Source organism: Argentina silus, assembly GCF_951799395.1.
Source record: "Argentina silus genome assembly, chromosome: 10".
Taxonomy (NCBI): domain Eukaryota; kingdom Metazoa; phylum Chordata; class Actinopteri; order Argentiniformes; family Argentinidae; genus Argentina; species Argentina silus.
In genome coordinates, this window is record NC_139664.1 from 4275439 (window position 1) to 4300301 (window position 24863).

The window sequence follows — 24863 nt, forward strand, 5'->3', positions numbered from 1 at the left end:
CATGTGTTTAGGCAATATCTTTGTCGGGGAATGTCTATAGGCCTACTGCATGTTCGGTATGTCGAAGATGTTCTCATGTAACTACTTGACATGAATAATTTGACTCTCCGAAAGGCCTTGTTTCCTTTGGCTCAGTCGTTGTGACCTAACTGACAAAGTGGTCAACTGCGCAAGTTGGTCAACGTAGATATTTTCAGATACCACCTTGGCTCAACAGACATGTACACACAATTCTCTCTCACGCGCGACACACACAGATACACACACAGACACACACACACACACACACACACACACACACACATACACGCACACACACACACACACACACACACACACACACACACACACACACACACACACACACACACACACACACACACAGACATAGACCTTGAGGGTTGAAAATACGAATGTCAAGCAAATATTGACCTATGATAAACACTTGTAGGTGCTGTGACGCGTTCTTGTGGACACGGTCACGCAGGCCACACACACACACACACACACACACACACACACACGCACACACACAGACACACCTCCCCTGTCTATAATACAAACCACACATGCTGCTGACTTTTATTTTTAGCTCCGATCGGGTTTCTAGTTCCCCATTCAGGGACTGGATGCGTTCAGCAACACAAGTGGTTTGCACAGGCGACATACAGTATAAAAAGTCTACAAACGTGCATCCCTTGTTGGCATCTATGGCACTGGAACAGCCCAAGTGTTAATGGCGGGATGTAGCCTAACAGTCGGAAGAGAGGAAATGCACGAACGAAATAAGGAATTCTAAAAATGTCATTGCCACCACATTCGACTACTCTCAGGAATATTTTTTTTGTGAAACAGGGAAATGAGACAAGCTGATGTTCATGAAAGCATTTTTTGTTTTACCATCCGTTTTACCATCCATGTAATAAGTAAGTGAAGTATAGTTTTCTATGAATGTATTTAAATTATTTTTTAAAGTGTTTTATCAAATAAACCATAAGAGAGTTATTGATAATCTCGCTATGAATGTTGTTTATTTATCCTAATAACCAAATAGTGACGCTTTCTACAGATTATCTTGTCCTTGTCAATGATAGTTTACTGTCGTTTACTGCAGTCTGGGCAATTATCGCTAATGAAAAACACACATCACAAGTTATGTGGTTGATGACTTGTCCTCTCAGAGATATAGGCATATAGAATAGAATGAGGTATTTGCGCATTGTCAGATCTCGTAGACTTCTCTTAATGTTATTTACAAGGGTGCTGATCCTCAATTTAAAGCAAGAACTACATGAAAGAAAACGGGACGCACTCCAAAATAGGTTGAACTTACATTTCTTTGGATTTCTCTTAGAGACGGTGGACCAAATGGCGAAAAGTCCGTTTTTAGTAGCATTTCCGTATAGTCCTTCTCTTTGTTGTATTATTATTATTATTATTATTATTATTTTTACTATAAACTAGGTCTACTGGTGAATGCAGTTAGATGTGTCTCTCTAGTCTCTCTGAAATCATGCCCATGTGAAACTAAATACCCTGTTTCTTGTCAATATTCCCCTTGCTTTCAGTCTTCCGCTAGAGAACAAGGTGACCTGTCCTTCGCACAGGCGCGTGCAGGCGGGAGGTGTGTGGATATCATATCTCAGCCGGTGCCCGATCTCAACTGGTCCGAGCGCAGAGAGAGGCGTACCACAGACACTGGAGCGTCGCAGCAATGGTGGGCCTGAGAGACACATATCGTAAAGGTTAGAGACAGTTAATTGTGTTGTTGTAAAGTAGGCCTATTATAACAAATATTATAGGACTACCGACATGTTGGTGTCCTTTTGTTTATTGCAAATAATGGTTGTGACTGCATGTGGGTCTGATATCACAAGAGGCGCAATAACTCTAAATATCCACTCAATTTGCATCTTAATTATTTTGTGAAAGTGACATTAAGCAGCTCCCTTCGTATTAACTCAGTAAGTAGGCCTAAGAGAGACAAATGAACACAGCATTTACTTTCATGCTCAGAGACTTCTGTTAAGCTGGATTTGTATCTTGTTTGGGCTGGGTTTTTTTTTTTAAAAGAACAAAATGCTAAGAGCACATTCCATGATAGGGTGGTGAGATCTTAGGCCTTATTGTTTACAGATCTTGTAAATTAGTTGGTTATGTATTCACGCATTCTAAATAAACATGGTTGGGATATTTTGGGGATAAACCGAAGTAAAGCATCTTTCTAACACCAATGCGTGGAAGAAATGAGCGCAGGCCAATCATTTCGTACAAAAAAACAATAACAACATGTTCTGTTTGAAACGCTGTCCATGGTGCTGTGCTGTTGGATCGAGTATGATTCGGAGTAGCCTAGTACAGACCGTATTTGCCCAGGAAGGAAGGAAGGAGGAGGAGAAATAGGCCTTGGATGCTGATCTTTGGTCAGCTTGTAAATTATCGTATGATTTTGGGAGGGCAGACAGAAATTATCTGGTGAGGGTAAAAGTGAAAAATCGTTTGTTGACCCTTGTCCGTACTTCACTTCTCCCTAAAATTGAAATACATATACACTACCCGCCTACATTGAAATACCTTCATCTGATTCGTTAAAAGCTATGCCTATCACCAGAACCCGTTATTTTTCCTCTGCCGTTCTCATCGGCAGGCTGTACCACAAAGTTTATAAAAAGGGGTTACGACTTTGAAATATTGTATACTTGTATTGTAAGTAGATGTTTTTGGCTCCGTATTAGAGCATTTCACGTACAGTAAATCGTTTTTAAAAAGTGCAGAATCATTATAGCCTATTCTAGAAACAGTAATTCAATCTGCAACTTAATATAATGTATTCGATCGCCCCTATATACAAAGTTTTTGTTCGGCGAGTTGAGATCCCGACTTGACTCCGTTTTTGCTAGCTATTGCCAATTTATTTAGCCACCGTTGGTGAGGCTATTTTTTATAGTAACGAAAATGGTAAACTTCGAAATGTTCTAGCTACAAAACGAACCATCTTCTACTCATCTAGATATAGAGGACAGGAAATATCAACAGGCAAGGTAGACAGCGTTAGCCACCCAATGAAACGATAGCTTCCTATCCTAGCTAGCTGGCGAACCGTTCTTTTTTTCAGCTAGCTCGCTAGTCGACCGACCGGTGGAACCATCGGGACGAGTGAGTTGCCAACAGTTGGCTACAAATAGATGAACGCAAATCCAGTAACGAGTTAAATGCCTCTGGATAAATTATTATGAACTAGCTAGCATTTTTTTTGTTGGCAGTTGGGTTAGCTAGCTAAGTTGGTTAGCCAGCTAGCTTCCTGTGTCGGAGAGCTGGAGGCAGCAGGAGTGGGATTTACTTTTTAAAAGGATGCTAATGTGTTCCTGTGAAAAAGTGGATTTTAATATTTCTTCTCGCACCGTCGCTCGGCTTGTCTTCGAAGCCGAGCAAGATAATCGAAATGGGGGACATTCATCAAACGGGAGGTAGGAACTGAAATATCCTAGTTTGACTCAGTTCTTCAAACTACGCAAAACACAACACTGACATGACTGTCTAGACTGTGTGTTGACAGATAACGTAGTTAGATCCAAGTTGTACAAGTTGCTATGTTAGTTTTTCCATCTTTTTTTATTTAATAGATCTGTCACTTTATTGTAGTCAATGACAAGTAGTATACAATGAGCTTTCGTTGAGCTGTGAAAGCTTTGAAATCACTATCATACTTGTGATATGATATTCTTGCTTTGATGACTGTATCCACAGTACCTGTGCTGTCACGGTCCTTATCGTATTCTGATCAGGTTTCCAACAATGTAAAATATGTCGCCTCATTGCTTTTAACCGCGTGTGTTTCATAATGTATCACTTTCATAATGTGTTTTCATAATCATGCCTTTGTGCTCGCACAATAAGCATCCTGGTTTGCATTGCACGTACTTGACAACTAAAGTGTTATTGATTGTTCATTACAGCCCGTCGAAATCTCAGTGGTGTGTTTTATTGCTAGTTTACAAGATATGGCTGCGAGCGAAAGGAGGAGAGGGCAGCACGGGTATTATCAAGGAGTAGTTTGAGCAAACACGACCATGCCAAGATTGCCTTGTTCAAACAGATGAGCAAACAGTCTCAGGCTTGGGCCTTGACTTCAGTAGGTGCCTGCTTTGAAGTGGGTAAAAAAAAAAAAACAGTCAGACAATGGAATGTGTTCACCCCCCACTCATCCAGACAAAAGCAGTGTCAGTGGCATTCAGAAACAATATCCTATTTTGTTTGTCTAGCAATATTCCTCAGTGGAATTGTCCTAGTATGGCTCATTTGTGTGTTTTTGGTCATCTTGTGTTAGAGATGCTTTGAAGGAGTATTCAGATGAGAGTTACTTTGGAATAAATTGCGTTATCTGGTTGGAAAGAATTTCATTCTTTACTTTTTGAGTGGTCTTGGTCAGAGAATCAGTTTTTTTGGGGGGACTTTATATGTTTCTACTCACTAAAGCGTTTCATAGCACTACTCAGCATCTGATTTTGCCTGATAACTTCAACTGCGTAGTATGTGTACATTATTACTGATTTAATACCAGAAGGGAGCAAAAGCTGCAAACTCTGTGTTACAGAAATGTCACCAAAACAATGCTTTGAAAGCAAAGCATTATGAATCCCAGATATTGGGACATTGTGTACCATTACCTCTATCCATCTGTGTCTCTCCCTAATGGGAACAATAATTCACAACAAACTGTCGAGCCTATGTTAAGTGATACTTCCCCTTCCGGGAACCAGCCATTCAGAGAGTATCACATAAACCAACAGAAATAGACCTCCAAAATGTATCAAAGTTGGAGGGCTGTTTTAGTAAGGGAGAATGAGAATTATTAGTGAGTACAAAGTCTCTCTTCTCCTCAGCCCCCTGCCACAGCCGGACGTAAATCGTTATCTCTCCCAGTGCAAGTTCAACTCCTGAACTTGCAATGATGAGGCTGATTATGAAACTGCAAGCCTTGTGAACTGCTAAAAGGGGGGAGGGAGAGGAGGCACATTGAAGGCGAGCAAGATGGTGGACGGTGGGAGAGGTACAGAGGAGGAGGAAGTGAGGAAGACAAGAAGGCTCATAATCAGCCATACAAATGGAGCATGAGGTGGAGAGCTGAAAAAGGATCCTCCTAAGGAGAAGACCAGAGAGGGAGAAGACTGCATTGTATGGCCTTCGGGAGCCCCACCCCTGGTTTCCTGCTGCAATATTATTGACTGTGGTAAGCTGTGAGGGAGAAACTGAACTGCTGTCACCTTGTGAAGTAGCCTATAGTGCAATGTGCGGTTCTATGGAAAACAAAGCTTGCACTACATGAAGGAGTCACTGGACCAATGAGGAATACTAACAAGTCTTTCTTCGACCTGGACTGAAGCCAACTCACCCAAAGGCAGAAGTTGGGACAAGCATCTCTTAACTTCCTCCCCTGGCATTACTGTTAGCATGACTAGAACTAACTAGCTTGTTGTCAGCGTCTCGTATTTCGTCAGGAGCCAGAGCATCAGGGAGTTTGAATTGACAGAAACGGAGAAAGTGGTCTTATTAAGACCTGAGGATGATGACGATGTCTGCAGCTGTGGGACCAGAAGCCAGCACCATGGCCCAGCCAATCCTCATCCCAACACTGACCGTCCTCCCCCCATCCTCGGACACAGAGTCCTGGTCCCGCTCGCCCAGCCCCCGGCCCCCCTGTCGCCACCGCCACCATCGCCCCCACCGGAGCAGAACCCGAACCAAGAAGAGGAGCAATGGAGAGCAGGAACAGGGGGACTCCTCGTCAAAATGCCAGTGGGAGGTTACTGGGGAGGAGAAGGGAGAAAAGAGGAGCACTCAGCGAAGCCCCTCACCGTCTTCCCTCCTGGTGGAGATGGAGGAGTTGGCCCAAGACGGCCCATCCCAAGACTACCTCCTACCCCCGTCTCACTCCTCCTGGTCTCGCAACTCATCCCCCGGCCGGCGGTCACGCTGGTCCTTCAAGAGCCTGCTCAGCAGGCATTCGTCCTGGGACAGCTGCAGGTCAGTGTTCTGCTCCCTGTCTGTACACTCTCTCTCTCCCTCTTTAGGACTGACACAGACTGAGGCCTCGGCTGCAGGTCTGCAGAGTGCAGACAAAAACTCCCATAGGGTCCTTCCTCCAGGGATAGGCTCACTTATGTAGCGGCTGCAGCACTGTGGGGTTGATGGCTCAGTTGGCTGGAGGGTAGGCCTTGTGCTTGCAATACCAGTTTGACTCCCTCATGTGCTACATAGCCCATCTTATGTTATAACTGTAAGCCAATTTGTATTCAGGAACTGCTAAATGACGAGCCTAAGGAACCAGGAGACGATGTACATCATATTACTCGGAGACTGATGTTGTCTTGACATGTGAAACTGAGTGGCCCAGTTAGTCACTTGAGATCATTAAAATAATCTGGTTTGTTTAACAGAGGTATATAAGTTGAGTTTTCTCTTCTGAATCCTGACTCAAATCTGAGTTGGGTCACGAAGTTCAGTTTGGTCATGCGAGCAGAGCACGGTCATGCATGTGAGGCCATCATGCTCAGGTGACATTTTAGATAGGCTAGATATTTCCGAGAACAAGATAACAACATTATGTATCATTATTAAAGGTAGTCTACACCTTGCTTCGCTGGATGTCTTTGTAGCCCGGAGCTTGTTTTCTGTGTGCATACACTTCATGAGATCCACAGTAAAAGGAGAGAAAGAGAGGCAGATGTAAACAAAGCCCAAGGCTGAAAAGAGAGTGGTCTAACTGAAGTTGTTAGAGAAAGCCGGCTGTAGTAACAGAGAGAAAGGGAGCTGAACTGGGCCGGTCACAAGGAGCAGGGGGCAGGGCCAGCACACCGCTCATCCTGCTTATAATGCATGACATCACCGCCGGCCAGTAGGAGCCTGCGTTTTGTCTGATGATGTCACTGCTGTCCAATGGGAGGAGCTTCTGGTGGTGCTGCAGTGTGCTCCGTGGGCCTGTCAAAGGGCTAGCCGGGCAGGCAGAGGGTGTTCCTCTTGCTCCACATGAACAGCTGTGCCCTTGTCCTTTTCATTTACCAACCAGTTTATTGACCCAGTTTCTTTGTTTTATCAAATGAAATATTACTTAAGTCTCTGATGATTTGTATAGCTCTGTTATATTGCTCACTACATTTAGGTTACACTTTTGAATTGTGCATTAGGAAAATTGTTTTTTTTATTTTTTATTTGAGGCGGGTGAATGTGATAGATTTATAGTTAATGCTTGTAAGGATGAGGATAGTGCGTCATTTGAATGTAAGACAAAAGCCGATCAGCAGAGCCCTAATGTTTGTTTATTTATCTATTTTGTTTGACAAAGCATAAAGGAAAACAGTGAGCCAGTGTTCGTTTGAATGTCACACAGTCAATGCAAACACACCTGAGTTTGTAGTCTAAAGCCATAGCTTTGTTTCCATACACACAACTCAGTCATCAGGACCCTGCTCGATGCACCTAACCCCCCTCTCTGCCCCTGTTATTACTGGAGTAAAACGACGGGTCGTCTGCTCTTTCAATCTAATCTCTTCGAGAATTGCGCCTATCCATCTCCCTGCTCTTTCAATGCCTTATTTAAAAATATGCTCAGAGATGAGCCGTCTCTCTGCATGTGAGCGGGTGTCCTGTGCCAAGCGTCGGACAGAAGTGACTCAGAACGCGAGAAATGAAGTGTTGATAACCATGGTTGTGACACTCGGTCATCTAGTCATGAGCCATGTCACTGGTGTAGTGCTAAATTGCTATTTAGTACAGTGCTTGAAACCCAGGCGTTTTCTGTGTCATTAGGCTACCTTGTTTTGTAGTATTTTTATCCTACCCTGGCCTTCATTCTGAAGAGAGGACAGAATCTAGCTCTGCACAGTGAAAGTCATTACAGGAATAGAGTCCTAATTGTATCCGTAGATGAGCCTAAATTCAGTTATTTTGTTGCCATTGCTTTTGACCTTGATCTGTATGCATGGAACAGTTTCGGAGGATAATTGACCTTTGACACCCTGATGAGCACCAATGATAAAAGCAGATCAAGGGGTTAATGGCTGCATGGCAGCAGCGGTGGTCACCGTAGAGGGGTCAATTTACATGATGACCTGCAGCCATTTGCATTTTCAACAACATTGGAGGATTCAGATGGCTGAATAGACACTGAAAGACTTGAATACAGTGGGCTATTAAGGGACGTTTTGTGGAGGCGGCAGTTGAGCAATTTGAATTGGAGACCAACCCGAATGTGAAGCAGTCTGTCGTGGAGAAATGCCAGTTATGTCGTGAGGCATGTTCCTACAAGATGCCGTGTGGAGCGCATCTGCATATCCTCATCACTCTGTTGTTGAGGCTTGGCAGTGAAATGATAATATCGACTCTACCACAGACCACAGCTATGCTATGCCCTCAGTTTCACAGACTACAGCACCTGTATTTGTTTGTTTGGGGATGCCAGTGTTGTCTGTCGCATGTTTGTCTATCAGAAACCAATTTGTATTCCTCAGTGATTTTAGAAGCATGTGTGCTTGATCAGTACTTTTCCGCCTTGATAAAGCCTCACAATAGCTTGCATAACATTGCACAACTGCCTCAGCAACAGTAGGAGCCTGTTATTGGAGCAATAGGCTTGACCGTCTTTTATCTCATAACCACAAGTGGTCCTTTTTTACTGGATAGGGAAATAAACAACCGTGTTTCTAATTGGTACTTCCTTGTACGATTATATAGCAACTTGTGGTTTGTTTGCCTTGAACTAGTGTAATTATTTAAACTGAATAAACCTTCAAGGCTAATAGCCTATCTTGTTGACTGAAGAGGAGGAGTTTTCTCTGCAGCTCTATCAGTGTTAAAATACTCAATAGTCTTTCAAACTAACCTTTTACCCTTCGAAGCAAAACACTTGGTACATTCATTGAACAGGCAAGCCCGAGCATTGCACTCATTTGAGCAGTGGAGCGTAATTTCGCTTTAGCCATTTACAGCCTTGGCTAGGCTACGTCTTGTGAAAGAGGCCAAGAAACTCATTAACCTGCAGACTTGAGTTATAGGCTACCTCAGGTGAAGGGGAAAACTACTAGCTGATAGTGGTGACCTTTGGGCCCATGTCCTCTGTCCTATCTCTGTAGACCATTACCTGACTCTTCATTCCTAATTGACTAAATTGGCGTTCAGCCGTGCACGTCTGTCCTCATAATCCTTGCACTGACTGACACACAAAACACTGCGGATCAATCTACGGCGGGCCATGGACGTCGTGTCCCCCTGTGGCCTGTTTGGACTGTTCACCCTAGTTCATGATATTTATGGATTAGACTTCAGTTGAGTAATCCATTTTGGCCGAGGTCTCCTCAGCAGAAGGCCAGAGACTTTGGAACGCACACTCATCTGAAAATGTGCTGAGCCATGGACCTAAATGGCATTCTCTTAATTAGCCCTAAGACCATTGATCTCTCCTCATCCGACTCTCTCCCTCCGTCTTTGGAAATGAGGAATTTCTGTGGAAAAGGCCAGGAATCAGAAGCTAGCACCCTATCTTCTACACACACACACACACACACACACACCTCTCTCTCTCTTTCTCCCTTCGCTATCCCACCTTGCCACTACGAACTCAGAGATTACGATGGCCACTGAACCTCAGAAAAGCAGATTACAGGGAGGGAGAGAGAGGGAGAGAGAGAGAGGGATGGCATGGGGAGATGTAGAACTGCACAGTGTGGATTATGCTGTACCATCGGCCTCTAATCCAGACTAGAGAGATGGTCAGAGAGATTGAGGGTTAAAGGATTCTGTGCAGGTGGACATTGCAGCCAGCGCAGTTTATATATCTGGATAATTACAGAGCGACAAAACATACATGTCCTGTCATTTCATGATTCGATAAAACACCAAGGATGTTATTATGGAAATGATCTTGTACCAGTTTCCGTAGTTTGCTCCAGAGTTGTATACATGGGACCTCCTACATTGAATATTTTGTTCTATAACTTCCATGTCCGCTGTACCTCGTCCTCACATACCGTCTCTTATCACCTCTTATCGGTGTCTCCAAGCTCAACGCTACTGTATGGGGTGGTAGGCCTCTCCAGCACGGTGACGCCTCCTTCCCCCCCCTCCCTCTCTCCCCCACCTCCCTCTCTCCCCCACTCTCTCCCTGTGTGTGCACACAGTGTGCAGTGCTACGGGGATTACTTATGGGCGCAACGTTAGCTTCTCGTCGGGTCCCAGAAACAGAATAGGAGCCGTGGTCGGTGTACCTGACTGCGAAGGAAGGATGTTTGCGATGGGGAACTGAAACGGGTCACGGATGATGGGCGCGTTTCCATTCGGGGAACTCTATGCGTTCTAATTACCGGTAAAACAAAACAAGCGGACCCTGTAGCTTAATTTGACCCATCGGCTGTGCACTGAAGACCGGCGCTATATTCATACAACAAGCAGCGTGTGGACATCACGTTTAATCGGCAACACACCCCATGACATGTTCGAGTAAGTTATTAATGCCATTAGAGTACAATTGTTTACTTTCTGTCCAGTGCTATTTGCGCTACAATGGCGACGGAGTTTTCGTTTATGTTTTGTTTACATGCGTGTGCGTTTCGTATATGGTCAAAGGAATATCGTATCCCAATGGAAAACTGGGTGGGACGTCAGTGGTTATGGTTTCTATTCAGAAAGGGGCCATACATGTCAGTATCGGCTTATATATGATCATCGTGTGATTCGCCACGAGCATCATTGAGTGGAGACGTATGCTATTCTATTCTATTGCATTCGGATGCCCACTTCAGCGACCATTTCTGCAGCGTTGTGCTTCTCGTTTCGAGTCTGAAATCCGCTATCTGCTTCATTTCTCCATTCTTACCAATCCATTATTATGTTTGTTAATAATAATTGATACGTTGTTGATACGTTGTTGTACCAACGCGGTCACCGGAGTTAATTGTATCATTCTAAATCGCATAGTTTACGTTCTGTTGCCTGTCAGTTCGACACCAAGTGTTCATTCATTGCGCTTTATATTACTGTCTTTAAGAATAATTAGATGTAGTTTGGAGTAATGAACAATATACAGTGAATGGAATATTCTGGTAATGGCCCTTGACACTCGTTCGCCTTTCCGTCCTGCATTAGGTGGGATTTAGTTTGTAAACACTGACACAGATTCACACGAGTACGCGCGAGATTACTGCCCTGGCTGCACCATGACCACAACAAGCATAGACCTATTAACTGTAAAGGTAGCTCTGTAGAAGAGTATAATTAGACCAACTGATGGGCTTATTCCACTTTCCATAACAGAATTGATAATCCAGAAACGAACTGAAGGACAGTGTGTTTGAGGTGATGTCTTAAAGCCCAATCTGGCGGCATCACCCATATTGGTGAATGTTCAACAGAGCTCTTAATGTTGTCTACTTCCTTTGATTTCCATATTCAGACAGACAGCTTTGAGTGGGGGGGGGGGTTATTCCGCAAGTGAGTGGTGTTTCCGTGGAGATGCTGATATTTACCCCAGTACCCCCCGCCCCCCTACCTCTGGTCACCACGACAACGGCAATCGGGTCGGCGGGGGTTGAGCGAATTTTGGCAGCGTTGAGAGACTAGAGTTGGACAGGGAGCGAGAGAGAGGGAGGGAGAGAGAGAGAGGGGGAGAGAGAGAGGGAGAGAGGGAGGGAGACAGCAAGGGAATGGTGGAAAGACCACTGGGGGATTGGAGAAGAGAAGAAAAGGGGAACACAATGTGCAGGAAGAGATGAAGAAACTGAGACCCTGAAGTTGGGGTGAACATGAGAGAATGGGCTGGAGGTGGATAACAGCTCAAGGCTGCGGAGGTCTAGCTAGACCGATTACTCAGCGTCTGTGTGCAGCGGCTATGAGTTATTGTTTGAGATTAATTAACAAAATTATCAAATGAGCTCACACAGTAAGGAGCCGCTGCATCACACCGGGCGAAGTGCACTCACTACAGTTATTGGTGGGCTACTGGCAATAAGTGATTTGCTTCGTTAATATTATAGCCCTATTTGTTAATTAGGTCTAAAGCCATGGCCAAGACGAGCAATTAGTCAAGGTCTAGGCCTATCACTACTTTTCTTGGAGTGTCCTTGGGTGGGTGGGTGTGTATCTGCTTTGTGTGCGTGTGACCTCACTGAGGTACAGACTTAACAGGTTGACACTACAGATCTGTAGGAACTCTACATGCACTGGTCAAGTGGAATGTCGCAGGAGACAGCCAGCATACTGTAGACAGTTCAATTTGACAAAGGAATGAAAGTGCAACCATGGCAACATTTGTTGTTACATAAATATGGCCAATTTGCGTTGTGCCAAGGCCTGAACTCAGAACATGAGATGCACATATTATGGCAGCAATACAGCAGGTTTGACCTTGTCTTTGAGTCCATGGCCCTCTGCTTTCCTCAGGAGTAAGACAACAATCCAGTTGTTTACATGCTCAGTGTGATAATGCTGAGCTGAATGAAAACCCCTGATTTCATATTTTCCCCCTAACTCCTTGCTCGTGTATTCGTTTTTGCATCGGTGCCTTAGTAAAAGGACCCTTTTGTGAAACAGCACCTAGTAGACCAAACAGAGCTTTGTACTGTTGTGGTTTTGGACGTAGTGGGACCACAGGGCTGTCACTCCACTGAGCAAGGCTATTCAGGAATGGACACTGTGTCTGGCTTCAAGTTGGTTTTCACTCGATGTCTTTATTAGATGGGCCAACAATTAGCTTGCCTATATTGCAAGGACTGTTGTGCAAGTAGCCTACATGAGCTTATTTTTATCATGAATTCTAGGTTAAGGATATGGTGGAGGTTAACGTAAAAAGTAAGAATTGCGGTTCAAATCCCATTAGCAGTAAACTCCATACCGAGGACTTCCGTCCTTTCTGGCACGGTCGGTTTGCAGTGATGATGGCCTCAAATCCTGATATTGAAATGAATTCCCACTCGTCCCTTTACCAACCACTAACACCTCCCTCTCTCCCCTCCAGTACTGCCAGTAACTCTCCACGCAGCACCCCTGGCAGCTCACCCTCCCTGCGGCGTCGGGTGCTGGGGGGCAGCAGGGCCAGCGAGGGGGAGGGCGGGTCGGAGCGCACTGGAGGAGGGGGAGGAGGAGGGGGAGGAGGAGGAGGAGGAGGAGGGGGAGGATCGGACAGCCCCCTGCCCCCCACACCCTCCTCCTCCACCACCTCTGCCTACCCCCTCGCCACACGCCACTTCAGCCGCAACGCCAAGGTAAGGGGCCTAACCACGTCACCGTGGCTTGAATATAGGCTAAAGCTTGGCTGTCAGTTAGTTTGGGTCCTCACCGTATGTGGCCACACTGCCATAGTGAAAATCTTGAAATTCTTGAGCAAATAAATACGCTATATTGCCTTAATTGAAGTTGGCGCAAGGCATAAGGTTTGGGGTGGAGCTATGGTTAGGGATAGTGTTTAAAATCATGTTTTAGGGGGGTTAGGGTTCAGAGAAAAAAATTGTTCTACTTCCTGTTTAGCAGCATGATCAGATGGTGACGACTGTGAGGACAGATAATGATCCACAGTATGACACAGAAAAAACATGCATTCACAGCATGTTAGATGGTTGTGCGTATTTAGAAGGCTTTATGTGTATGGATCTACATGGATCAGACAGTAAGGCCAACAGCTGAAACACATGAGGTAAATAGGCCAACAACTCATGACTATGTTTTCAGAGCCGTATTAAAAGAGAGCTATCCCAGTTGGCGATGTGCTCCTGTCTTGAACTTTGAGCTTGCCAGCCAGTTCCACCTTTACTGCTTAATGGCAGTGAAAGCATTGGATGCTGTTCATCACTGAATATGTGCTGTTCTTCTTTCCCCTGCAGAAAATGCAGAGCTGGTACAATGTAAGTACACATTTTAGTACGCTTCATTAGTGGTTTACACTTCACTGCACTTTATTTTGCTGACGGCACACACGTTCCTGTTTCCTGGTTGGAGTGGGTGAGATGGCTTGACACAGTGAAATAATAGGGCCAGTCGATGCTGAAAATGAGGTCCTTCTCTCTTTCAAACATACCCTCATCTGCCTATACAAAGACTGACAGTCTTACTTGAGGCACAGTATCTACTTGGGCTGCGTAGCTCATATGGAACAAGAACTACATAGTAAGTATCCCTCTCTCTCTCTCTCTCTCTCTCTCAGGTTCTTAGTCCCACTTACAAACAGCGTAACGAGGATTTCCGTAAACTTTTCAAGAAGCTGCCAGACACAGAGCGACTCATAGTGGGTGAGTAGTACGCTCTCAGAGGTGTTGTGTATCAAAACCACACACACATCCATCTATCACTCGCACCCGCCATTTTAGTTATCTGTGTATGACAGGGCTGTGCTCCCCCCTTCTTCTCCCTCCTAATCTTCATCCTCCTCTTCCTCAGATTACTCCTGTGCTCTGCAAAAGGACATCCTCCTCCAAGGACGTCTGTATCTGTCAGAGAACTGGCTCTGCTTCTACAGCAACATCTTCCGCTGGGAGACCACTGTAAGACACACACACACACACACACACACACACTGTACATCACTCATATATGCAAGCATCGGTGCGCACACAGTCATATACACACAGCCATATGGATGTACGCACCCCAGTCAGACAAGCTCTCACACACATGCTCAAATTCAGTCAGGACACACACACACACGCTAAATCTCCCTTTTCCTATTCAGATCACCATCCTGCTGAAAGACGTGACCACCCTGACCAAGGAGAAGACCGCCAAGCTCATCCCCAACGCTATTCAGATCAGCACTGACCACGACAAGGTAAGTTACCACGCTACACAACCATGATGGATCACAGTAGGGGGAGCATATCAGTGCTTTTACACCTGCTAGGGATGATATGGTATCATGTGACGAAAAAGGGGAAACTGGTGTACACAGATTATCTCAGTGTGCCTCTGTGGCAGTGGCAGTGTTGCTCTATTTAACGTCTACGTCTTGTGTGATTCTGAGCATTTTCCCAATCTTGGTCCGGATTTCTCTGAAAAGTGTCGGGGGGGAAAAAAAAAGACGTTTCTCTGCCCTGGTGAATCAAAAATGAAATGGAAAATGAAAAAATAAATGAATCTCCTATATAAACAAAATCCCAACCCTCTGTTAAAATCCCAACCAACCCTCTGTTAAAATCCCAACCAACCCTCTGTTAAAATCCCAACCAACCCTCTGTTATTTCTCTGCCCTGTCTTACTCTGTCGTCCTGTGCAGCACTTCTTCACGTCTTTCGGAGCGAGGGATCGCAGCTTCATGATGATTTTCAGACTGTGGCAGAACGCACTGATGGACAAGGTAACAACCTCCTCCGCCTTTCACACTCCCCCGCTCTGGCCAGCTTGTTGGACACGGGTGATGCATTGCCCACTGACTAATCAACTTGCCAGAATTGGCTTACATGTGCCATTTAGCCGACGCTTTTATCCAAAGCGACTTACAACAACAAAAGTACATTTGTCCAAAGTATGTGAGTCACCTCTACATCAGTCAAAGAAATCTATGCTAGGACCAGGGGCCATTGGCAGTCACAGTGCCAGAAGAAGGAAGGATTACTTTTTAAAAATGTATTGTTATTATTAACATTGCACACTTACTAATTAACTTGCCAGAATTAGCTTATATATGCCATTTAGCTAAAGCTTTTATCCGAAGTGACTTACATTGCAGTGAGTGCATACACATCTCAGTATATATGGTCCCAGCGGGAATCGAACCCACAACCTAAGCGTTGTCGGCGCCATGCTCTACCAACTGAGCCACAGAGGACCACCAGCTTCAGTGTAAACGTGCTGGAGTTGGACGGCCAAACAGCTGGTGGTCCACATAGTCCCCAGAATGGCTAAAAATGGATGGAAATGACACGGAGTCAATAGTGAGACAATGCACGGTCGGTCCCAAAACAAATGTTGCCCAACAGCATGGGAACAAAAATGCCTCAAACACCGTCTGAATTAGTGTGTCAGCGTGTGATTTAGAGAGAGAATGTATGTGTTTGTCCTCCTCAGCCCCTGTCCCCTAAGGAGCTTTGGCACATCGTTCACCAGTGTTACGGCACAGAGCTGGGACTCACGAGCGAAGACGATGACTATGTCTCCCCCAACGCAGAGCACATTAATGGCCTACTGTGAGTCAATACTGTGTGTGTGTGTGTGTGGGAGTCCATGGAAGCCTCTGTTTGACATGTTGGATCGCTATCATCCATTAAATTAGTGCTGTCGCCCATTAAAGTTGGTATGTCTCTGGATGTCTGACTAAGTCCCATTGATCCCCTCCATTAAGCACCACTACTGTGAACCATTCATCATGTTGTTCTTTCTTTCTCTCTCTTTTTCACTTTCTTTTTCCTTCCCTTTCTCTTTCTTACTCTTCCCCTGCCTCTGCCCTCCATCTCCCCCCCCCTTCTCTCTCTCTCTCTCTCTCTCTCAGGCCAGGGGATGAGTCTGTCTCAGTCACAGACCTGTTGGACCTCAGTGCGGTGTTGATGCCCTCCTTGGGCACCTCTCCCTCCTCCCTGGTCCCCATTGGCCCTGGTGGCCCCCCCTTCTTGGCCAGCGGTGGGGGGTCCTCCCCCCCTTCCTCCTCCTCCTCTTTTCTACCCATAGATGTGCCCACCTCCGCCATCTCAGCCCGCAGGGCCAGCGCTGATGCCCCAGAGCCCAGCCCGCCCAGCTCCCAGAGTTCGCTGCCCTCCACCACACACTCCACACACTCACACACCGCCTCAGCCTCAGCCTCCGCCGCTGCCTCTTTTGTGAGTTGACGCCCCCCCCCCCCCCCCCCACACACACACACCAGGGCACCAAAGGGCAGGGGACATATTGCTTGCCAACCTTACATATTACATTTCCATATCAAAGATATTAGAGGATGAGAATGAGACTAGGCCCAGGGGAGATATAATTAACTGATACAGTCTCAAGACAGGTATTATGATTGTTGCTGTGGCATGTTTTATTTCGATATGGACAAAAATAGCCGTAGTCATACCCAAGCGGATAAAAGAGGTGTTTGTTTACTGTAAATTGGCTGTCAGACCGTCTCAGATGAAACGCTGGCTTCAGTGTTATGTCTGTCTATAAAGACAAGTTAAGAAGCAGTCAGGCCATTTCAGGCAGCAGGGGCTCCTTAGTCATGTGAGAGTGGTGTGATCTCCTTAGCAACCGCATGGTAACTATCCGCTTGCATGCCTTTTCCTTCCTAGAATGTGGATGAGGGCGGGGACAGCCAGTCAGAGTCGTCCAATCACATGATGCCCCCACCGGCCACTAGCTTGGGAAACCTCTCCTCATTGGACATCACCAACGATGAGGAGCTGCCCACAGATCCCAGCAACTCCTCTGACACACAGGAAGAGAGTGAGTGCCTGGCTGGCTCCCACTGTAGTGCAGTTTCATGGAGACACATTGAGATTATATGTGAACATAGGAAACTAGGGAGGGAAAGCAGGGATTTTAGACACTTTTCACAGGGGATGAATTTCAACAGTCAACTCCTAAATTACTTTTCTTTGTCCAGACTGAGTGAAAGCAGTATTTTTCAGCTCTATTGCTTCACCTATTCTACCATATTAGTGGAGTACAGATGGAGGAGAGGAAGTGTTGCTATTGATATTTGATATTTTCTGTTGCTATTAATATCAATCCCAGTTACTGCTAGCGAAATCAATGCCGTTTCTCAGAGCTCCATGAGTGTCAGCTGTTTATCTTGTAGACTATTAGATAGAGGAGTCATAATATACTGCCCTCGACATGCTGAACACTATCTGGTGAAAGACAAGCACAGTACTTACTAACATAGCAGCAACTTCTTTCCTTACAAATGTATTGAATTGCAGTGGTGTGGAGAAATGTATCCCAACGGCCAGGCATTGAAATGGAATCAAGCCCAACTGTGCTATACGCTGTTGATTTAACCCTGTCCTGTCCCGTCCGCAGGCGAGGTGGAGTCGTTCTGCGCTGACCTGAGCGGGCGGCTGCACATCAACACGGTGGTGCGCATGAGCGTGGACAAGCTGCACGACCTGCTCTTCTCCGCCGACACTCACTTCATCCAGCACCTCTTCTCGCAGCGCCACTTCACAGGTCAGAACACACACCCTTGTGGCGCCCCTCCCACACACACTTCCCCAGCAGTCTTGCTTTTCGGTCCTGTTTTGCCCACTCTCCCTTCCTCTTCTTCAGCTACTTTCTCTTTCTTTCTCCTCCATCTTGCTTTCTCTTCTCCCTTGAACCACCTTTTCAAAACTGTATGGTTATGTTGATAAGTGTCAATGCTGGCACAATTGTCTCCGGTAAGATCCCAGCAGGAATACATCTAGATGCATAGACAGGATACATATTTGTCTTTGGACACAAGCCATGCAAACACTTAAATTCCTTGTGACAAAGCTTAAGCTTTGGGAGTGATGGAGCTGCGTTAAATACTAAGTTATTGCCTCTTGTCTTCCCCTCGACTGTGTGGCTCCTTATGCACTAATGCCCATCCTTATGACATGATGTTGGCTCCAGACAATATGTCTTTGTTGTGATATATCGGGATGTAATTATCATTTTAGTGCTTAGTCAGTACCCCCCCCCCCCCCCCCCCCTTCTCTCTCCCCTCCTCACCCCCCTCTCAGACATAAGCAAGCATATTGAAGCGCTAATGAGCACTCCAGAGTATTTGTTTACGCTGTGTTAACCTCCCTCCCAGCCCCTCCCCCTCGGTCTTTCCCTTGCTTCGTCTCTCTCTGCCTCCTCCCACACTAACTCCATGCCCGCCCTCTCCCTCACGATATTAGGCCTACTGTATTTGTTTCTACAACATTTTTACCGGCCTTCTGAGGAGCCGTACTAACGTAAATGAATAGGAGAGCACTGCGTGTTGTGCTCAAAAACAAAGCGCCACAGAAAGTGGTCTGTTGGGTCTTCTACTAGAGTCTCATTGATATGAGTGAAGCCATGCAGTTCAGTTGGTTGGTGGCCTCCCTGATTTGTGGCTCTGCCAGCATCGGGGCATTGTGCAGCTTTAATTGGTGCATTTTCTCTGTGAAGGAGTGTTGAGTATCCCCCTCTTTTTCTTTCTCCCTCTTCCGCTCGCTCTCTCTCTCTCTCCGTCTCTCTCACTCCTCTTCCCTTCTCTGACTCACACTTTCTCTTTCTCACTTTGTAATAATTCTCTCTTTCTCTCCCTCCTCTCTTTCTCTCCTCCTCCTCCTCTCCCAGACCTGTCAGTGCGTGAGTGGCAGCAGGACAGCAGCAGTGGGAATACCAGCCGGGTCCTGAGCTACACCATCGCCATCAACAACCCCCTGGGTCCCAAGACAGCCCCTGTGGTGGAGACACAGGTCTGTCTCTGTCTGTCTGTCTGTCTGTCTGTCTGTCTGTCTGTCCACTCCACCATCACCAGACACATGGACACGGGAAACATAGGAACATACAGGGGACTGAATTTGATAGCAATTCAGTAGAGTAGAAGAACAAAGAATTGGACATGAGAGATGGAGTATGGGGGTTGGGACATTGCGATGTGGACATTTCACAGACGGCTAACAACTTTCATCTGAATTTGATAGCTAGAGCAGAGTTTTCCAAATGTTTGGTTGAGACCTACTTGTTGTTTGCAGTCATGTCCCATTTGGTCTTTGGTGGTTTTCTAGGCTGTAATAGTTTCATACTGTCGGTTTCAAACGTAGCACAAATATTTTTGGAACCACTGACCTAAAACATGAGATGTTCTTTCAGGATGGTACCAATAGTGGTTATTGATTTGCAGAAGTTGATCATGTACAGAACCCCTCATTGTCTGAGACCTCTGGGACAATTTGGACACAATTTGGCTACGTCATTCATGGGGGACAACATGTTTACTGTTCACTTGTTCATTCTTGCCTCCCCACAGACGCTGTATAAGAGCAGTGCGCGGGGTGAGTGCTTTGTGGTGGACTCTGAGGTCATCACCTCAGGCATCCCCTACCAGGACTACTTCTACACCGTGCACAGATACTGCCTCACCTCCATCAGCAAGCACAAGAGCAGGCTCAGGTAGATAGATTTTTTATTCCTCCCTTAATTTTTTACCAGGTAAGTTGACCGGGGGCATGTTCTCTTTGGCAGCAACGACCTGGCTGGGGAAGAGTTGGGGAGGGGAGGGGAGAGGGGATGAATGAGCCAATTGAAAGCAGGGGATGATGAGGTGGCCATGACAGTATGAGGGCCAGATTGGGGATTTAGCCAGGACACCAGCGTTAACACACCTACTCTTGCGATAAGCGCCATGGGATGTTTTAACGACTCGGGAGTCGGGGACCTCCGTTTTACGTCTCATCCCAAAGACGGCATCCTCAGATACACACTTCCTTGCACACTGTCCGTCCACAACTCAACAGTCAAATGTTATGTTATGTTAGTATGCCATGTATGCATGGCATACTATTGTGCACGTTCACTATTGTGACGAGTAAAAGTAGACCGCCATAGACAGTCACACGTGTCCTGAACTTGTTAATACCTGAGTGTTGATAATGAGACCTCGCTTTGCACTTGTCGTGCCTGTGCACCGACAGAATCGCTAGCTAGTCAAACAGCCTTGTTTGGGTGAAATCTGGAACATCTGCTACAACTTTACATGGTGTCGTCATGTAATGAAATGTCCTGTAATGAAATGTCCTGTAATGGTGTCGTCATGGTGTTTCTACTCTGACATGGATGTGGTTGGTCCTCCAGGGTGTCGTCAGACATCTGCTACAGGAAGCAGCCGTGGAGCCTGGTCAAAGCCCTGATAGAGAAGAACACCTGGAGCGGCATCGAGGAGTACTACAGACACATGGGTATGACCTGTTCTCTCTCTCTCTGTCTCACTCTCTCACTCACTCTCTCACTCTCTCACTCTCTCACTCTCTCACTCTCTCACTCGCACGCTCGCTCGCTCGCTCGCTCACTCACTCACTCACTCACTCACTCACTCACACACACACAAACCCCTAATGCCCCCTATCTATACTCCTAACCTCTATCTAATCTGTATGGTCTGAGCATGTCAAGGAAAATGGTAGTCTTAAAGGGATAGTGCTGTGTATTTTCTTCAGGTGAACTCATTGATACCATTTATATGTTTCTGCATATAGTTTGAAGGTAGTTTTGAAGCAAAATGCTAAATGCGTTTTATTTGTTAGTTGTTCCTGGAGACTTCCATTCAAACCAATCTATCTCCGAAATTACCTTCAAGCTGCACACAGAGACATAAAAATGGTACCAATGAGTTCACCTGACTGGGAAAGTAGAAAAATGTCACGTTATCCTTTTAAGGATTAAACAAGGCTGTCATGCTATGTGTGTGTATGTTTGTGTATGTGTGTATTCCAATTGATTGTTTACCTCTCTCCCTCCCCCCCTTTTCGCTCCCCTTCTCTCTCTCTCTCTCTCTCTCACCTCCTCCCCCTCTCTCTCTTTCTCTCTCTCACCTTCTCCTCCCCCCTTCTCTCTCTCTTTCTCTCTCTCTCTCTCTCTCCCCCCAGAGAGTGAGGTGACTAAGTTGGAGACTCTGATGCAGACGGAGGTGTCGGTGGTGACCACGGGCGAGCCTCTCGGAGCAGACGCTGCCAGGACACCCCCGGCCCTCCGTAGACGCAAGCGCACCTGCTCCCGCCGCCAGGGGGAGAGGGAGAGAGATGGAGGGGGCGTGGGAGGAGGAGAGAGAGGGGACAGGGGGATCGGAGAAGAGAGGGAGAGGAGAGATGCAGGTGAGTCGAGAGGGATCGGGGGGGTTGACATGGAATCAAAGTTGGTAACTTTGCAGGGGTATAAGAAAGGACTGGCAAGGGTTTCAGTCCTGAAATACCTTTGAATGATCCACTGTGGATTGGTGTTAGATAGATTCCAAAAATCCTGAGACAAAGGTCATTGTATTTGGACCAGGGCTCAAATCTACACAGGGATGCCACTGGTGATCGACTTTCCACGATACACTGGCATCTAGTGGTCTTATTTGGGACTGCATCCTGGTTGTTCTCTCCCAATGAATCTCTCATTTGCTTTCTTCATCAGGTGCTCAGTATTTGAAGCTGGGAGAACGGTCGCGTGGAGGAGGCAACAGCATCTCCACCATACTGCTCATAGTCAGCTTCATGTGAGTCCCGATGTATGTATGTGTGTGTGTGTGTGTGTGTGTGTGTGTGTGTGTGCGTGGGAGAGTGATACTGAAGGACTGTATTCACGTCTATTATACCTATTTTCCTATTTACTGTGTTCGAGCCTCTCAGCCCTGTACAGTTCTAACAACCACAGTATGTGGCCCATACTGTCGTCTGTGTGGTTGCTTCTCTTGACAACCTCTCTGCTTTAATCTCTGCCTCAGGCCTGTTGGGTTCTTTGGGTTCATGGTTTAACGTCTCCTCTGCTTACTAACTACCTCCCACTGCCTCTCTCTGTCTCTCCTCTTTATCTATATCTCTCTTTCCTCTCTGTGCTTCTTCATGTGCCTAGGATCTGTGTCAGGTACCGTATAAGAGATATCTATATCTATCTATATCTATATCTATATATACGTTTATGGATTTTAATCAATTATAGATAAACGTTCAGATCAGATCACATTGATATGACGTCAGTGTCTTGCGGAATGACCATGTGTTTTGCCGGAGTTTAATTTGTCATCCGTTAATGTCTGCTTGAAATGAAAGTTGTGTTCTACGTGGTGTCGTTGGTGGATAAAGTAAGAACGTCCAGGTCATTTGTCTTGTGTTCTGTGCTGTAGGACACAACTGTGCAACTTCTTTATTTCGTTCCCTCAGCAGTTCGTCCTCATTCTTTGTTGGAACAAATTGATTTCTTTCCTTTGTCCCAGTGTGTCTATCCCCCAATATTTGATGCCGATGCATATTTCAGTGTACTTATCCTCTTTTTTTCCCCTCTTTCTCTCTCTCTCTCTCTCTCTCTCTCTCTCTCTCTCTCACTCACACACACACACACACTCTCTTTCCCTCCCTTCTCTCTCTCTCTCCCTCCCTCCCTTCTCTCTCTCTCTCCCTCCCTTCTTTTTCTCTCTCTCTCTCTCTCTCTCCTTCTCTCTCTCTCTCTCTCTCTCTCAGTCTGGTGGTGCTGGTGGCTCTGAACATGCTTTTGTTCTATAAGCTGTATGCCCTGGAGAGAGCTGCGCACACACTGGAGACTTGGCACTCCTACTCCCTCACTGACAGGTAACTGTTATGTTATTATTACACCAACAGTATAGTACTGGTGTTATTACACATTATAGCACTGGTGTTATTACACTATTCAAAAATGTGATCTTTGAAAATGAATGAGTGAGTTGGGATGAAAGATGACTTGTTGTCCGGAAGCACTTCCCAACAATCTCCCATTGTTTGATCACCCACTCACCCTGTCAACATCAACCAAGACCATAACCTGTGGATATTACTAACAGACATGCATATGCTCCACATCCTGCCCCTCTCCTCCCCTGCCCCTCTCTCTCCCCCCAGCCCCCTGCCTCAGTCTGCAGGAGAGTGGGCCCAGGTGCTGCAGCTCCAGAGGCAGTTCCACCAGGCCCAGCTCAGCAAGTGGCAGCAGATCCTCCAGTCTTCAGTAACCCTGCTTGACCAGGTGTGTGTGTGTGTGTGTGTGTGTGTGACTATATGTGAGATAATAGGTGTGTGTGTGTGTGTGTGTCTGTGACTATATGTGAGATAATAGGTGTGTGTGTGCGTGTGCGTGTAATTTGCTTTTAACAAGGCCATCCTCTTCTGTTCCTCAGATGAAGCAGTCGTTGGAAAAACTCCATCGAGGCATCGTCCCTCCAGAGGTCCATCAGGACCCCCCCTCAGACCCATCAACAGAGTCCCTTACTGCGCACTGAGCCCCCCCACCCCCCCCCTGAGCACCCGGCCTTCCCCCTACCTCCCTTCAAAAGCCCCCCCTAGGGGACCCCTATCTGTTACAGTGGATAAGAATAGACCACAGGGGAGAGAGTGCCAGGGGTGAGGTGGCGTGAGGGGGGAGGGTCAGCCTGGGTCAATCAGAGCGACTGACTCCCCCCCCCCCCCCAGGCTCCACCCCTTCCCTCTCAAACCCAAAACAGGAAGTGGTGAGTACACAGGGGAACTACTCTACCCACAATTCCTCCAGGCTTTGGTCAGAGAGACACGGAATGGTGAAATACCACAGCCACAACCACCACCTGTCCTGTCAGACATTTTAGACTGGGAACCTTCAGGACTACAGCAATAACGTATTATGGTGAGCTGACCATATGTACTGTATTAAAAGGGGCAAAGGAGGGCCAGTTTTGTACCATCGACTCCTGATACTTAACCATGCTGCTGTTTATGAGCTGTTACGCCCCTAGACCTTCCACAACTCATCTCCAAATGGCCGCCTGCATTTCAAAATGGACTGAGTTGAAACCGACCGCATTTCAAATTTGATTTCTTCAGTCCAACGCATTTCACAGTGGAACAGAATAGGACCGACTACATTTAAAAATGGCTGTTCCTCCCAGTCAGTGGCATTTCAAAAAGCTGGGACTCACTTCTAGGAATATCGGACACTCCAGTCCTTGGAACAGCAGATGCTCTGCTGTTCAGTTGAAACCTTGGGGGGGGGGGGGGTCAGGGTCGGAGGGGGGGCTTGGCTGATGTGTCTCGCTGTGGGGGGTCTGCCTAGCTAAGACCCCCCTGAGCTTCTTGAAACGGGGGGACGAGAGGAGAGAGGGAATTAAGTGCTGACATGAACAGGAGCTTTTCTATAATCCGTCTCTTTTTTTGTCCTCGTTCTCTCTCTCTCTCTCTCGTTCTCTCTCTCGTTCTCTCCATCAGGGATCTGCTCCCATCTTAGACGTGATCCCTGAC

General features: G+C 46.4%; 1 protein-coding gene across 1 annotated transcript; it reads left to right on the forward strand.

Moving 5' to 3' along the window:
- The first annotated feature begins 3303 nt into the window (after positions 1-3303).
- On the forward strand, positions 3304-24569 carry gramd1a (GRAM domain containing 1A). Its single transcript, XM_083678693.1, has 19 exons — positions 3304-3467; positions 13004-13250; positions 13866-13886; positions 14186-14270; positions 14419-14522; positions 14711-14806; positions 15251-15331; positions 16042-16160; positions 16463-16787; positions 17238-17391; positions 17971-18117; positions 19240-19361; positions 19916-20058; positions 20740-20843; positions 21531-21755; positions 22060-22141; positions 23103-23210; positions 23499-23619; positions 23771-24569. The coding sequence occupies exons 1-19, from the start codon at positions 3352-3354 to the stop codon at positions 23870-23872; spliced, it is 2502 nt and encodes an 833-aa protein (XP_083534819.1). The 5' UTR covers positions 3304-3351; the 3' UTR covers positions 23873-24569.
- Positions 24570-24863: the final 294 nt, after the last annotated feature.

Excerpts from the sequence above, each read along its gene's own strand:
- gramd1a (XM_083678693.1), top strand. The coding sequence starts at position 3,352 with ATGCTAATGTGTTCCTGTGAAAAAGTGGATTTTAATATTTCTTCTCGC. Across the intron at positions 13,251-13,865 it reads ACTTCAGCCGCAACGCCAAG|AAAATGCAGAGCTGGTACAA; the intron begins GTAAGGGGCCTA and ends TTTCCCCTGCAG. Across the intron at positions 14,807-15,250 it reads TCAGCACTGACCACGACAAG|CACTTCTTCACGTCTTTCGG; the intron begins GTAAGTTACCAC and ends CGTCCTGTGCAG.